The 16,155-nt window shown below is 44.8% G+C and overlaps 2 protein-coding genes across 2 annotated transcripts in view; one reads left to right on the forward strand and one right to left on the reverse strand.

Moving 5' to 3' along the window:
* Positions 1-1,378: 1,378 nt before the first annotated feature.
* orc6 (origin recognition complex subunit 6) lies at positions 1,379-10,013 on the reverse strand. Its single transcript, XM_033036432.1, has 7 exons — positions 9,899-10,013; positions 5,998-6,127; positions 5,027-5,190; positions 3,933-4,022; positions 2,639-2,751; positions 2,469-2,540; positions 1,379-1,934 (listed from the first exon to the last, which is right to left on the reverse strand). Exons 1-7 carry the CDS (start codon positions 9,994-9,996, stop codon positions 1,810-1,812), a joined length of 792 nt encoding a protein of 263 aa, XP_032892323.1. The 5' UTR covers positions 9,997-10,013; the 3' UTR covers positions 1,379-1,809.
* A 230-nt stretch (positions 10,014-10,243) lies between these two features.
* Positions 10,244-16,155, forward strand: part of vps35 (VPS35 retromer complex component) — a 42,604-nt gene continuing 36,692 nt past the window's right edge. The window contains exon 1 of the mRNA XM_033036422.1: positions 10,244-10,352. Within this exon, the coding sequence (XP_032892313.1) occupies positions 10,350-10,352 (3 nt within the window). The 5' untranslated portion in view covers positions 10,244-10,349. The remainder of the gene's footprint in view (positions 10,353-16,155) is intronic.

Here is a 16,155-nt window from a genome sequence, read left to right on the forward strand (position 1 = left end):
CTGGGTCTCTAGGTCCACACCCGTCGGACGTTAAATTAAAGCTTTGTATAGTCTTAAGAATTTGTACGTTGTCTATCTTTTTAAGTGCACTTTTACAACTCTATACACTGGATGTACACAGTTGAGGGGACTATTATTTCAAAGAAGAGAAAGCTAATTCAGAACTATGAAACCCCTCAAGGCACTCACTTGGAGGGCTGAGGTTTCCAAGTTATACCATGGATAAGAGTTGATATAAACAGTTAGCGCCTGTCATGTCATCGTTGAAATCTCATACCATCCTACAAGCTATTAACACATGGCAGCACAAACATATGAACAGGCCCTTCAATATCACATTTAGACAAAAGTGCTGGAGAAGCGGGTGCGGCAGCATCTATGGAGCGAGGGAAATAGGCAACGTTTCGAGCCGAAAACCTTGGGAAATAGGCAACGTTTCGGGCCGAAACCCCTTGGCTCCATAGATGCTGCTGCACCCGCTGAGTTTCTCCAGCACTTTTGTCTACCTTAGATTTTCCAGCATCTGCAGTTCCTTCTTGATCACGTTCACATTTATTGTCACATGCACCGATTAAGGTACAGTGGAGTTTGACTTACCATGCAGCCACACAATCGGAAGAGCACAATACACAATAGAATATAACATGAACATCCACCAGTGGAATCAACATTCTTCACTGTGATGGAAGGCAATAACTTTCAGTCAGTGCTTCTCCTTTGTTCATCCCAAAGTGCCTGTGCTGAACACAACTCCAAGTTAAACTGATCTCTGCCTGCACACGTTGCATATCTATCTGTCCGTTCCCTGCCGTTCCATATGTCTATCTAAACGCCTCGTAAATGCCACTATCATATCTGTCACCACTACCACCTCTGGCGGCATGTTCCAGGCACCCACCACCATCTGCGTATAAATATCTCCTATGGGCCTGGAAGCCAAGTTGCACCAGGTGGCGGTGCAGGAGAGAGGATACACACATGGTTGTGGGAACGAGTCCCGTTCAGAAGATGGGTGAAGATCAGGAGGAACCACAGAGGGGGACACAGTGAGTTTACTACTGCGTGTGCCGAGGGCAACACACAAAGACAGGACGCCTCCAGGTTCGGTCTTTTTGACCACATTGTTAGATGATCGCAACAAAGTCTAGCAGTTTCTATGCAATCAGCTCACTCCTTGCACTCCCGCTCTCTGAGGTATATCATAAGTTGTCAGGCATTTTAATGAGGTGTCATTGACTCGAGACATTAACTCTCCACAAAAAAGGTGGAATACAAATGCAGATGGGGAAGAGCGTTTTCCTTTTCAGACACTCCACCTGACCAGCTGAGCATTCCGATGCTTTTTCTCCAGAATTCCAGCATGTGAATCCCAAACATGGACATGATAAACCATTTTATTTCTCTGAAAATATCATTAAATTTAAAACATAATTTGAAAAATCAATAAAACTGAAGGAATAATATTAAATCAGGCAGGCTCTTAAAAAGCACACAAGGCAAATTAAAATTGTAAAGATAATTTTTCAGAAGGAGATGGATCTGAAGTCTTCCTTACACAGATTCCTTGAGCAGTGAAACCACAACTGCAAAGTTTGCCAAGTCCCTTTAATCTACGTATCCTGACGATGATTGTAATTGAAGCGAGCCAACCTATCCACAGACTGGATTGCACAAGTTATGTGGTCATAGTTTGAAAGCTTGGTTTCTAAAATGTAGTCAACAGTCATAAAACAATCGGCATCTTCCCTGATACCCAGTAGGTTATTCCATGTAAAATTGCTGCATTCCAGCTGAACGCAAGTTGAGAAACTAAGAATTCATCATCTTGGCCTTGGCTGCATTTTCTAGAATTCGCTTTTTCCAGTCTTCATAATCCTGTTTTTTTGTGACTTCGGGTTCGGCTTTTTCCCGTTTGGGTTCTGTTGGTTCTTCATCTGTTAACAATTAGAACAGCTTTATTCTTTTTTTTGCAAAAATAATGGTTCATTCATTGTAAGTAGTATTTTAACAGTATCTCTTAATTTATTGAAAATGAGTAATGAAATGTCACGGTAAGTTCAGTAACTCGACAGGTCAGCTTGAAGAAAATATACACTGGACAAAGAAATGATTGGATAGACACAAAAATAAATAATTGGTCTCTTCAAGCATGGCTCGAGATTCCATTTGAACCTGGCTAGATTAGTAAATGATTTGCTCATAGCAGTGCACACAGCTCAGTGATCCTATTCAGATGCATATACAATGTAGAACACAACAGCAATCCAGAAGATCACAGCACAGCAGAATTCAGGCTTTAACTATTTTCCGATGCAAACTTTAGATAGTAATATGGTGCATTATCCATAACTCTCAATGAACAGACAAACATATCTTCTAGTAAAAATGACTTTTCTTGAGAGGATTGGGGTGAGGAAATCACTTTGGAGTTTTATTTCTCAGAAAAAAAAAAGTTTACAATTTCTTACCTTCCTCCTTTTCTAATAATTCTAGGAATGTCCTCTGCCTTTTATTCTGTTTAGATTTTTCAGCAGATTCATCTTTGAAGAATAATTAGACAATTGTTAATCAAACACTATTACCTTTGTTGTAATGACTGTACTTAAAATAATCTAACAAAGTAGTGCTCAAAACTCACTGCAAACAACTTTCCCAAACGTTTCCATCTGAGAGCAGAGTCGATCAAAGATGGCCTTCTTCACACCAGATGAAGCAACAAGCTTGATCTTATCAATCTTGATTTTCAAACATCTAAAGAGCATCAAACCAATCCACAATATTAGTAAAAGTTAAAAACAAAACACCAGAGGCTGGAAATTTGGAATAAGAGCAGTACAGGCAGCATTTGCGGAAGGATTAACACTTTATGTCAAAGACCCTGCATCAGAACTGGTCAAGTGCTTCTGATGAACAGTGTTCAACCCAAAATGTTAATTTTGTTTATTACACCCAAACCTGCTGAGTGAATCCAGTATATTTTAAAATATAATCTACAATTTAGTTTGGTACCATTGACAAATTCACAAATACTGTTGTGAAATAACATTTTTGACAAGGCTTCAAAAATATGATGGAATCAAAAACATTTTGCGTTTAATTGTGCTTTAGTTGCAATTAGTAACCCTAGCTTATTTGTAAAACCACACAATGTTTTTTTCATACAGAGTGGTGAATCTCTGGAATTCTCTGCCACATAAGGTAGTTGAGGCCAGTACATTGGCTATATTTAAGGAGGAGTTAGATGTGGCCCTTGTGGCTAAAGGGATCAGGGGGTATGGAGAGAAGGCAGGTACAGGATACTGAGTTGGATGATCAGCCATGATCATATTGAATGGCGGTGCAGGCTCGAAGGGCCGAATGGCCTACTCCTGCACCTATTTTCTATGTTTCTATGTTAATGTTCGAAAGATAACACACTGGGTGAAAATAGAGCAGAAATGATTGGGGGAAATAAAATGGAGGATGATTTATCGTGCTAAGCTGACCAGCTGTGTGTCCACATATCTCCAAGCAGTGTCAGCAAGTCTATCAAAGTAAATGTCTAATGACATGTATGGATTATTATCCCACTCCACCCAACCTGAACCCAATTTCCCCTCAAATCCAGAGGATCCACACGATCCGTGCCTTTTGCCCCAGTTGACTGTAAATTCACCCACAGTCGATAAGCTCAATGCCCAGAGCCATCCTTAGAGCAACTTTAGCCAACTATAGTTAAATAAATGACCAAGCTATTGCATTACTGGCATGATAACATAACCATTTGCTAACAAACTACACATGATGTGCAAATTTGCATTAAAATAATTTGAGATTACATTTTGCTCCTTTGTTAGACTTCCATAAACAATCAACAATATAGACATATCAGACAGAAAGTGTAACATATGTAAAACATATTGCGAAATTAGGGCCTCAACAATGATACTCACTTGCATGCAGTATATAGAGCCGCAGTAGTGAAAAGGGGCTTTGAGAAATCAAGCTCATCTTGTTGAGCTTCTGACAGACTGCTTTCATATCTGAAGGAGCATAAATATAAGAAATATTAAAAAGAAAAGCAGGAATATGTCAATTGGCTTCCAAAGTCTGCTCCAATGTTCAATACCTGTCTCACTGTCCTGCAGTAATTGTAACTTAATTAACCTTCCTTAACTTCATTCCCAGATTCTCTTAATATCTTAAAATTTAGCAATCCCAATTTTGAATGTAGTCAGAAACAGCCTTCTTGGCAGATTCTAATTCTCAATCTGAATTTGTTGTGAGAAAGATCTATCTTAAAACTTACAACTACGAGTCCGTAATGTGATGCTTTCATTGTGAGGATCTACATTTTGGGAGATGTCTCCTCAAATTCTATAAAGCAATACTTCCCACTTCCCGATGCGATGATAGAGAATGGTCATATACGAGTACATTTCAATTAAATATAATTAATACGGATTCTTTGAAAGAATTGTGAAGAACTGAGTTCCCTTAATCATCTTGCAGTACAACACCAAACAGCATAAATAACACAAAACCCCAAAGGCAGGCCTAATTTGGCTACCATGAAACCGCTGTTTTACATTTGCAAGGGATGAAGACTGCTTTTTCCATTCACATAGCAGCCTCTAGCTACATAATTATTCATTATAAACATCAAAAGAACTGCATTCTCTTTTCATAAACCGGTTTCATTTCTTTTATCCTTTTCCAGGTCAACGTCAAGCTCATGATAACCCACGCGTTGGGATCTTACAACGTAACAGGCCAGTTTCCTGCATTCAAACAATGAACTTTAAAAAAAATCTGGATGCATGCTAAACAGTCATACACATTTTACCCAAAAGAGAACGGCAAGTAGCTCAGATTGGCTACAAACAAACTTGGAGACCAGCCAAACAGATTACATTATGGCTTAAATATCTGTACCAGTGCAAATAAGACAAGTTTTAAATTATCAAAGACATTACTTAAGGAGGCCTGCAGTCAGGAGGTTCAGAACGTTGCGCAAAGGATATTTTTAACAAAGAAGAAATTCTACCTCTGCAGTATTTTACTGGATGCATCCACTGCCTCGATACAGCCGAACTGCACTGCCAGATCTCGGATTCCTAGCTGAGTATGAAGACCAAGGATACTTTCCAAGGCTTTCAGATGGCTCTGGTAAACTGTCTTGTTCAATCCAGATAGCTTAATGATAAAATCCTTGACAAAGAATAAGAAATTACAAATCATTTCCTTCTCAGTGACAAACAACAAATAATCACTGCATTGTCATGCTTGACAAGATTGAAATAAAAGGAATTATTAAAACTGATTGGTTATGAATCCAATAGAATATTCACTCTTTATAGATCTGTCTGAGATGCATTCACCCACAGGACAACGCTACAGTGGAGACTGGAGACAAGAGGGGTCCCGTTCAGAGACATTGTCTGTCCATTCCCTCCCCAGATGCTGCCAGAGCCGTGGGCAGCAGTTCCTCCAGCACTTTGTATTTTACACAATAAATTACCTTTCTTCCCAGTAGGATATTTCAAGTAAACATTAACTATTCTATTGCACTGTTACCAGCAGAGGAATTATTCTTCAACCATTGCTGAAAATTTGCAATCAGTTATTTTTGTTGTTGTTGATGGTAGCTTTCTGTACGCAAATTAGTCTCAGTTATCCATACGACATGTTCAAGAAGGAACTGCAGATGCTGGAGAATCGAAGGTAGACAAAATTGCTGGAGAAACTCAGCGGGTGCGGCAGCATCTATGGAACGAAGGAAATAGGCAATGTTTCAGGCCGAAACGTTGCCTATTTCCTTCACTCTACAGATGCTGCCGCACCCGCTGAGTTTCTCCAGCAATTTTGTCTACTTTCCATACTACATCACTAGCTGCACGTTAAAAAATCCAGAGCTGTACACTCATTTGGGAGAGTGAGATTATGAGGGGTGCCATGTAATTGATCTACTATCTTTATGCTGAATCCCTATTTGAGGTTTAAATGCTTAAGGCTTACTTTATCAAGCGGATGTTTAAGTGAAGTTGCTGCAAGATCAAGACACATTGCGGCGCCACTTGTTGCTGTCACGTGTGCAGAAAACCCTGTGCATTTCACCTCAGACAAGCGCAAGTACTCTTCTGCTTTCCTGAGGAATAAGACACAAAAGTTTATTTTCATACCATTTGAATAGAGAATCAATAACTGTGCGTGCCTGTTTCGGCAATGCAAATACAAGCCAAATCCGACCTTTCACAGTAGCGTCAGTAATATACACAGAATAATACTTGCACACAACCTCCTTAAATTTACTAAAACACCCAACTATAGAGGACACCAACATAATCAAGGATGAGGGTACACAAAAATGCTGGAGAAACTCAGCGGGTTCAGCAGCATCTATGGAGCGAAGGAAATAGGCGACGTTTCGGGCCGAAACCCTTCTTCAGACTGATAGGGGGGGGGGGGGGGGGGGGGGAAGGAGGGAAAAGGGGGGGGGGGGGGGCCCGGGGGGGGGGGGGAGGGGAGGAGACGGCTCGAGGGTTAAGGAAGGGGAGGAGACAGCAAGGGCTAACAAAACTGGGAGAATTCAACGTTCATGCCATCGGGACGCAAGCAACCCAGGCGGAATATGAGGTGCTGTTCCTCCAATTTCCGGTGTTGCTCACTCTGGCAATGGAGGAGACCCGGGACAGAGAGGTCGGATTGGGAATGGGAGGGGGAGTTGAAGTGCTGAGCCACCGGGAGTTCAGGTAGGTTATTGCGGACTGAGCGGAGGTGTTCGGCGAAACGATCGCCCAACCTCCGCTTAGTCTCCCCGATGTAAATCAGCTGACATCTAGAGCAGCGGATGCAGTAGATGAGGTTGGAGGAGATACGGGTGAACCTTTGTCGCACCTGGAACGACTGCTTGGGTCCTTGAATGGAGTCGAGGGGGGAGGTAAAGGGACAGGTGTTGCATTTCTTGCGGTTGCAACGGAAAGTGCCCGGGGAGAGGGTGGTACGGGAGGGAAGGGAAGAATTGACAAGGGAGTTGCGGAGGGAGCGGTCTTTGCGGAAGGCAGACATAGGGGGAGATGGGAAGATGTGGCGAGTGGTGGGGTCACGTTGGAGGTGGCGGAGGATTATGTGTTGTATTTGCCGGCTGGTGGGGTGAAAGGTGAGGACCAGGGGGACTCTGCCCTTGTTGCGAGTGCGGGGATGGGGAGAGAGAGCAGTGTTGCGGGGTATGGATGAGACCCTGGTGCGAGCCTCATCTATGGTGGCGGAGGGGAATCCCCGTTCCCTGAAGAACGAGGACATTTCCGATGCCCTGGTGTGGAAAGGATGTGGTAATCAAGGATGAGTCTCACTTCCTCTTCTTCACTCTCCCATCAGGCACGAGTTAACAACACCTTCAGATTCAGAGACACCTTCAGATTAACAAGGTAACTGAACCATCCTATCATCAACTATGGAATGGTATGGTACTTTATTTGTCACATGTGCTAGGATACAGTGAAATTCATTTTTGTACAGTGCAGTACAAGTATCACTATACATAAGCAAATACATATTAGATAAGCATCTCAGAGACAGTACAGGTTTATAGCAGTAGGACACTGAGACAGTATACAAGTCAAGTTTTATTTGTCACTTGCACATAAAGTGCAGTGAAATGAAGTCGCCAGTTTGGTGCCATTTTCACGACCCCGTTGTTGCAAGTGCAGGGATCTTGATCTGACCATGAAGGCCTGTTGTCCTGGCGGCGTTGCAGAGTCAGCCTGGGCAAGTGTAGCCGCGGTGTCCTCCATGTTATGGTAACTGACATGGTAAATATAACGTGTTACTACGAGTCAGAATGGTCAGAGGACATATGTTGCCAGGATGTAAAGCCTGTAGCACAACCATTGAGGAAAAACTCCATTTGGATAAGGAGAAAAGGTTTTTGACGTGCGGTTTGACTAAGGAGGTTAGGCTTCCAAGGCTGCCTGTTATCGTTTTGATGGAGTCGGAGGGGCCGAGTAGGATGACCTCAGACTTGCTCTCGTTTAGTTGGAGGAAGTTCTGTGCCATCCAACATTTTATGTCCCCAAGGCAGTGCATGAGGCTGCTTAAATTTGACCGGTTGTTGGGTTTCAGGGGGAGATAGAGCTGTGTGTCATTTGCATAGCAGTGGAAAGAAATGCCGTGCCTTTGAATGACTTGGCCGAGGGGGAAGCATGTACAGAGAAAAGAGAATGGGGCCAAGGATGGAGCCTTGTGGCATCCCACAGAAAAGTTGTAATAGTACCAAAACCAAACGGAGCGATAAGGCTTTGCGTGGACATGAGATAGACCTTGTCACACATTGCAGACTCTACCGATATGAGGTTGTTGTTCGGAGTCAATTCCACACCAGAGATTTAACAATATGAAATTCACAAGGTAATTCAAGGGATTTCTGGATCTGCAAACATCTCAGATGATATCATTATTCATGGTACCCGTCGCCTATTCCTTCTCTCCATAGATGCTGCCTCACCCGCTGTTTCTCCAGCATTTTTTAACTACCTTCGATTTTTCCAGCATCTGCAGTTCCTTCTTAAAAATTAAGACTGTGGAGGATCAGACACAGGACTATCAAATTGAGCACCAAGAATGTACGAGTCTGTGCAACTAGGAGACTATGCGAAACCAGATTGAGATGATGAACTGGTGGAACAGATCAGAATTCAGTACCAGTGCAAACAGAGGCAGTGGTCAGACCAAAACATTCCAACACCCAAGAGATAAGAGGACTATCGACATGTGAAAATTATGTGTTATCAATGTAACGAATACCATATCCCAAATGATGTTGGAATGTTCAGTTTACAGTATGATGATGCGGATATACTTTTTGTTTGGTAAGGGAAGGATGTCATGGTAACTGACGTTGTATTTAAGTGCATTATGTGTTACTATGAGTCAGAAAGGTCAGAGGACTCATGTTGCCAGGATGTAAAGGAATGGCAGACGAATAAAACAAGGCGTTTATGTTCAGCGTCCACGAAGCGCATTTATTACATTCGGTTCACGGCGAGGATCTGACACTCCGCATCTGCTCCACTGCGGTAGGCCATGTGCCGTCCACACGCTCGGCTTCTTGGAGCGGCGTCCGGTCCAGCCAAGCCCCAGGCAGCTGCAGGGCCTCCAGCGGTCCACTCCCCTGTCGATGCACTCTTCCACAGCCGGTCTGTTTACCGGCCCTCCAGTTGTGGTTCGATCTACGGCGGGCGAGCTGGGCTTTCTGTGCAGGTTCCGGTTAACGGCATGAGTCCTCTGTCCGCAGCGGGCGGGGCCTGCCGGGCGGGTCCTCAGTCTACATGCCGCGGCTCCCAAGGATACTCTCTCCACACGTGCAGCTCTCCGGGATACATGGATGTCAGCGGTCCTGATCTCACATCTACCTCGTTGGAGACCCTCGGACTATGTTTAATCAGGCGTTACTGGACCTTACCTTGCACTAAACGTTATTCCTTTATCATGGAAGACAAAAATGCTGGAGAAACTCAGCGGGTGCGGCAACATCTATGGAGCGAAGGAATAGGTGATGTTTCAGGTCATCATACCGTTATCATGTATCTGTACACTGTGGACGGCTCGATTGTAATCATGTATTGTCTTTCCGCTGACTGGATAGCACGTAACAAAAAAGTTTTTCACTGTACCTCAGTACACGTGACAATAAACTAAACTAAACTCAAATGGGTCAGCAGGTGACAGTGACACCAGTGTGGCAACAGGTGGGCGTGTGGAATTGTTGAGGCAGGGACCATCTTTTAAACGACATTTAGACAGGTACATGGATAGGACAGGTTTGGAGGGATATGGGACAAACGCAGGCGGGTTGGTCAGTATGGGCAGGTTGGGCCGAAGGAAATGGGTGACGCTTCGGGTCGAGACGTCCGGCACTCACCCCACGACATTACGGGCCTGCAGACCGAGCCGCAGCGCCAGTCGCCCGACCACGTCCCGCTCCATCTGCCGCCGCCTCACAGCCGCTCGCGCACACATGCACACACACACCGCCGGCCGCCCGCTGCCGTGATCTCCCGCCCAAACGCCGCTGGCCGCCCATTGGACGCGCCGGCCGTCCATCACCCGCAGCCTGACCCGCCATTGGTCAGGCGGGGGCAGGCACCGGAAGCCGTTGGGTATCCTGCACCCGCCCCTCTCCCCTCCGCGGCTGATTGGCGCGGTGGCGGTGACGCGTGGGCATCGCGGCCTGTGAATGGTCGGTGCGCGCGTCAATCATCCGAGGGGGGGGGCGGGGTGGATGGGCGGGGGCTTCCGGCTTGGGCCTGAGGCGCTGAGTGTCAGGTGACTGGCGCCGCGCTCGCCCGCCCGCTCCGCTCAGCACCGCGACCATGGTGAGTGAGTGTGTGTGTGTTGGCGCATTAACCCCGAGGCCTGTGGAGCCGGGGTTCTCTCTCGATAATGACGGGCCCTGTTCTGATCTGATCCGGGCTGAAGGGGGAAGCAGCAGCCGCCGCAGCCGCCGGCCCTCCGAGCTCTCGCCACTCAACCTGGTGAATGGGCGTTGCTGGGCTGGGCCCGGCCTCGGCCTGCACCTTCAGGGCTCGCTGCTGACAGCAGCTGAGGCCGCCGGGGATAGTGAGTGAGTGACTGGGTTTATAAACGAGGAAGCCAAATGGCAGCTGATTAAACGACGGTGATAAAAGAGGAAGGGTTAAATTGATTGTATTTTCCGAACTAAGAGGACTCCTGGATTAATCTGGCATTATTTGGCCTTTATAGGTAACCTGCTCCTTATGTGTCATCAATTCTGATGGGAATTTAGTTCAAGCTTGACCTGCAAGTCTTTTATTCTCCCCTCATCTTAAATGTCCCCTTCGTTGAGACACAACATTCTGTAATTTGGTACAGGCTCATACAGAAACTACAGTCTGTTTCAAAGTGGGCGTTAATTACGTCTTAGTGCATTTGAATACCAAATATTGGCATTCATCATAGGTGCAACTAGAGTAAACAAATGTCTGGGTCATCTTGAGTATTTTAAAGTGTTATTAATTCATAAACAGCAGAAGTATGTCACGTTTGAACCTTTGCTCACCCTGTCTAGTAAATGTCAGCATCTGAACCATGTCAAATTGAATGATTGTGGGATTATCACTTACCAATGTGAGTTATTGTCCACCGCTAACACTTTCGCTATTGTGTGTAGAATGTAGATGAACCACAGTGAAGAAATGCAGTGAAGAAGGCACGTTGGCTTTCATTGCGAGAGGATTTGAGTTTAGGAGCAAGGAGGACCTACTGCAGTTGTACAGGGCCCTTGTGAGACTGCACCTGGAGTATTGTGTGCAATTTTGGTCTCCTAATTTGAGGAAGGCCATTATTGCTATTGAGGGAGTGCAGCGTAGATTCACCAAATTATTTCCAGGGATGGCGGGAATGACATATGTTGAAATAATGGGTTGGCTGGACTTGTATTCATTGGAATTTAGGAGGAGGAGAGGTGATCTTATAGAAATGTATACAATTCTTAAAGGATTGGGCAGGAAAAATGGTCCTGATGTTGGGGGAATCCAGAACCAGGGATCTCAGTTTAATAATAAGGGGTAGGCCATTTAGGACTGAGATGAGGAAAAACCTCTTCACCCAGAGAGTTGTGAATCTGTGGAATTCTCTGCCACAGAAAGCAGTGAAGGCCAATTCACCGGATGTTTTCAAAAGCTCTTAGGGCTAAAGGAATCAAGGGATATGGGGTAAAAGCAGGAACGGGATACTGATTTTAGATGATCAGCCATGATCATATTGAATGGCGGTGCTGGCTCAAAGGGCCAAATGGCCTACTCCTGCACCTATTTTTCTATGTTTCTAAACCAATTCCTTGTATGTACACAAAAATGCTGGAGAAACTCAGCGGGTGCAACAGCATCTATGGAGCGAAGGAAATAGGTAACGTTTCGGGCCGAAACGCCTTGTATGTACATGTTGGTTTGGAACATTCAATTTGACTCTTCACTATATAGAATTTGCAATGTATCCATTAAATAATAATTGGACATAAGTAAAAGAACATTTAATTAGACCCAATTTGAAATGAAAGTTTGAAGAATATTTGATGTATTAAACATTCCTATATGTAGGGCAATTTTATAATTGTTTCTATATTTTTCCTTTCCCATTTGACATATATTGAATTGGGACTTGCAAACATTTGTAGTTTGCGGATGTTAAAAACAGTTGTTTCCAAGGTTTTCAGATGCCAAAACTAGTGTTTCTTCCCAGATAACGATGTTGCTTTAGAAATGAGATGCAGGTTGAATTTTAAATGTTTTGTTAAGACGTTTTAAACAGAAATTGAATAATTTCATACTCAAATTAGAAGTTGGATTGCAGTCAAAACAGCTTTCCTTTATTGGAAAAGACACAGTGTTGCAGTAACTCAGTGGATCAGGCAGCATCTCTGGAGAACATGGACAGCTGACGTTTTGGATTGGACCTGTCTTCAGACTGAAGAAGGTTTCTGATCTGAAACGCCACCATTCTATGTTCTCTAGAGATGCTGTCTGACCTGCTGAGTTAAAGCATTTTGTGTCCTTTTGTGTAAACCAGTAACTGCAGTTACTTTGTGGGATTTTCATGCTTTTGTACTTCGTAAGTTTGTCTATGCAGAGTGAGTGGGAGCCAGGTATTTCTCTACTTTTAAGTAGTTGGTTTGAAACGAGTGATATCTGGCAGAATGTTCTTTTTCTCTTGTTCTCTTTGCTGCACTCTCGTATGTCTAAAGACCTGCAATTGCATCAAATGCACGCTTGCAGATGTTGCACCCATTCCAAATGCAAATGTCAAGAGTTTGAATGGTAAATCTGCATGCAGGAAGGAATCTTAGAAGTATACTTCAATCCCCAGTAACAGCAGCTAATGTCTAACTAGATTATATTTGCTTCATAGTAGCATCTCTTTAAACAAGATGTGTAGCAGATTGGTTTGTAATAGGACCAGCCCCAGCACCGTCCGCTCAATGTGTGTGAGATTTATTATGCATATGTTTATTATCCATGTCATCATTTTTGCTACACTTAAGATCATTAAGACATACGAGGGTTGGAACACCCAACCTGCCGCCATATGTTTGTAGCTTCTTGCTGACTCTTATGGAACTCGTCTGTCTTTAATCATTCTAGCTTGAAAGTAATTACTTTTAGACAATGGCAAAATAATATGCATTATTTGCAGGTTCCTTTCCCATGAACCTAAGAATTAGCATCAGTAATGCTGAGTGCTGTTTGTTCCTGGTCAATAAATACAAGTTTGGCAGTATGGGGTTATTTGTTTTATGTTGAATTATAGATGTCAGTGAATAGAGCTGGTATGTAAACTGTTCACACCAGCATATTCTGCTGGATTTATTTACTTCAGATGTCCTTTCAATCATGACTCCTCAATTATTTAGAAAGTGCTGTCTGCTTTTATGCAATTCTGCTGTACTTGATGAAAAATTGTATATTTTTCAAATGTTGTAAATAAGCAAAATCATACTGATTTCAGCAACGATGCTTCAACAAGGTAAAATATCATTGCCAATAATATCTCCTATGGTGATTTGGCTGTTGAACAATTTCAAATTTCTAGGGAAGCTGGTTGTAATTATGCAATTGTAATTTCCTCATGGAGCATTTTTGAAATGAACTGTGCATGCTATAGTTTAGTTGATTTGTACTTAATTGGATTAATAAAAATGTGATACTACCAAATGATAGCAAAAGGTTTTAAAACCTAATATTTTGAACTCTAAATATATGCAAACTTTTGAAAAAAAGAGAAATAGGATATAATTGAGCAATACAAGCACCGCTCGTGCTGGTTTATACAAAAAAGACAGCTGGAGTAACTCAGCAGGTCAGGCAGCATCTCTGAAGAACATTGATTCAAGATTCAAGAAAATCTTGAATCAACGTATCAATTATATCGGTGCCCAAGGGCATCAATTGTACCGGTGCCCAAGAAGAGCAAGGTGATGTGCCTCAATGACTATCGACCAGTGACACTAACGTCGGTGGTGATGAAGTGCTTTGAGAGGTTGATCATGGCGCAAATCAACTCGCTTGCCGCCACAACAGATCAATGGTGGATGCGATCTCGCTGGCTCTCCACTCCGCTCTGGACCCCTTGGACAACAAAAACTCATATGTCAGGCTGTTATTCATTGACTACAGATGAAACGGTAAAAGATGCAAAACTGCACTACGCCTTCAACGACCCTGCAGGCGGGTCCCAGCCGCGTTTCACCTGGTCGAGATCGGACGGTTCAGTCCGGTCCCGGATAGACTTCCTCTTCACGACGAAGGCCGTCACGGTCAGACACACCAACCTCACGCCAGTGTTCTTCTCTGACCACTGCCTCCTTCAGGCTTCCTGTCACCTACAGGAGGACCGGAAGGCAGGCAGAGGGACGTGGAAGTTAAATGTGAAGCTGTTGACCCCAGAGTACATTGAGGAGCTAAAGAGGGACTACGCATGTTGGAGAACGGTGAAGCCCCTCTTTGACTCCCCGACACTCTGGTGGGAAGCAACCAAGGAGAACATTAAGAGGTTCTTCATATTTAAAGGGGTTCAGAGAGCAAGACAGTTAAAGGGAATTGTGTCAACTGCAGACAGATTTGCAGCAACTGCTCCTTCTGCAGTCGAGAGGGGGGGATGTGAGGGAGGAACTTAGAGAGGTGAAGGACCGGCAAGCTCGGCTCTTTACCTCTGAATCCTCCAAGATCATCTTCCGATCCAGGGTCCGCCAGTTGGAGCAGGATGAGATGTGCTCACGCTTCTTCTTCCGTAAGGTTCACAGGGGGAGCTCTGTGATGAACATTCTTAGGGAGGAGGACGGCTTGGTAACATTGCAGGCGGACATGCTGAGGATCTGCAAATCCTTTTACACGGATTTGTACGACAAAAAGGCCACAAACAGCACCGCCTCCCAGAACTTACTGTCCTCTATCACGGAGGTCTTGGAGGACAGCAAGCAGGAGAGTCTGCACCAACCATTGACCCTAGAGGAGCTGACTGGCTCCATCCGTTCCTTTGACTCGAGTAAAACACCCGGAAGCGATGACTTACCGGCCGAGTTGTATTCGGCTCTGGGAATGGGTGGACCTGGACCTGCTGGAAGTGTACAACGACATGCTTCTAGCCGGTAGCATGTCAGACTCCATGAGGAAGGGCAGCATCACCCTAATCTACAAGCAGAAGGGGGAGATGAAGGATATAAGGAATTGGAGACCCATCACGTTGTTGAATGTTGATTACAAGATCCTGTCTAAGGCCATTGCCAACCGGGTCAGGTCTGCTCCGGTACAGGTGATCCACCCGGACCAAACCTGTGCTGTACCTGGCAGGAAAATCTCAGACAGCCTAGCGCTGCTGAGAGATACAATTGCCTACATGCAGGATAGACGGGTGGATGCCTGCCTAGTCAGCTTGGACCAGGAGAAGGCCTTTGATAGGATATCGCACACGTACATGGGGGACGTGCTCTCCAAAATGGGTTTTGGGGAGGGAATCCGAAATTGGTTCAAACTGCTCTACACCAATATCCGTAGTGAAGTCCAAATCAATGGGTGGGAATCAGACAGTTTCCTTGTCAGATCTGGAGTCAGGCAGGGTTGCCCTCTCTCCCCTGTCTTGTTAGACTGCTGTATTGAACCTTTTGCCGAGTCCATCAGGAAGGATGCGAGCATAAGAGGAGTGACATTGCCAGGCAGTGGGGGCACTCAAGTCAAAACCTTCCTGTACATGGACGATGTTGCCGTCTTCTGCTCGGATCCAGGGTCGGTCCGCAGATTGATCAGCATCTGCGACCAGTTTGAGTCGGCCACAGGAGCCAGGGCAGGAAGAGCGAGGCCATGCTCTTTGGCAACTTGCCCGACTGATCTTCCGCCACTTCACCATCAAGTCTGACTTCTAGAAGGTGCTGGGGATCTGGTTCGGTGGGGCTGAAGCGTGTGACAAGAATTGGCTGGAGCGGATAGCCAAGGTGGGGAAGAAGCTGGAGCTGTGGAGGCAACGCTCCCTCTCCATAACGGGGAAAAATTTGGTCATCAGGTGTGAGGTGCTCGCGGGGCTGCTGTACTTGGCGCAAGTGTGGCCTGTCCCTCCCTCGCCACAAGGATCACCCGGGCCGTCGTCCAATTCATCTGGGGGTCAAAGATT

The sequence above is a fragment of the Amblyraja radiata genome, chromosome 17, assembly GCF_010909765.2.
Source record: "Amblyraja radiata isolate CabotCenter1 chromosome 17, sAmbRad1.1.pri, whole genome shotgun sequence".
Taxonomy (NCBI): Eukaryota; Metazoa; Chordata; class Chondrichthyes; order Rajiformes; family Rajidae; genus Amblyraja; species Amblyraja radiata.

Excerpts from the sequence above, each read along its gene's own strand:
- orc6 (XM_033036432.1), bottom strand. The coding sequence starts at position 9,996 with ATGTGTGCGCGAGCGGCTGTGAGGCGGCGGCAGATGGAGCGGGACGTG. Across the intron at positions 5,191-5,997 it reads TTAAACATCCGCTTGATAAA|GATTTTATCATTAAGCTATC; the intron begins GTAAGCCTTAAG and ends TTCTTTGTCAAG. Across the intron at positions 1,935-2,468 it reads ATTATTAGAAAAGGAGGAAG|ATGAAGAACCAACAGAACCC; the intron begins GTAAGAAATTGT and ends AATTGTTAACAG.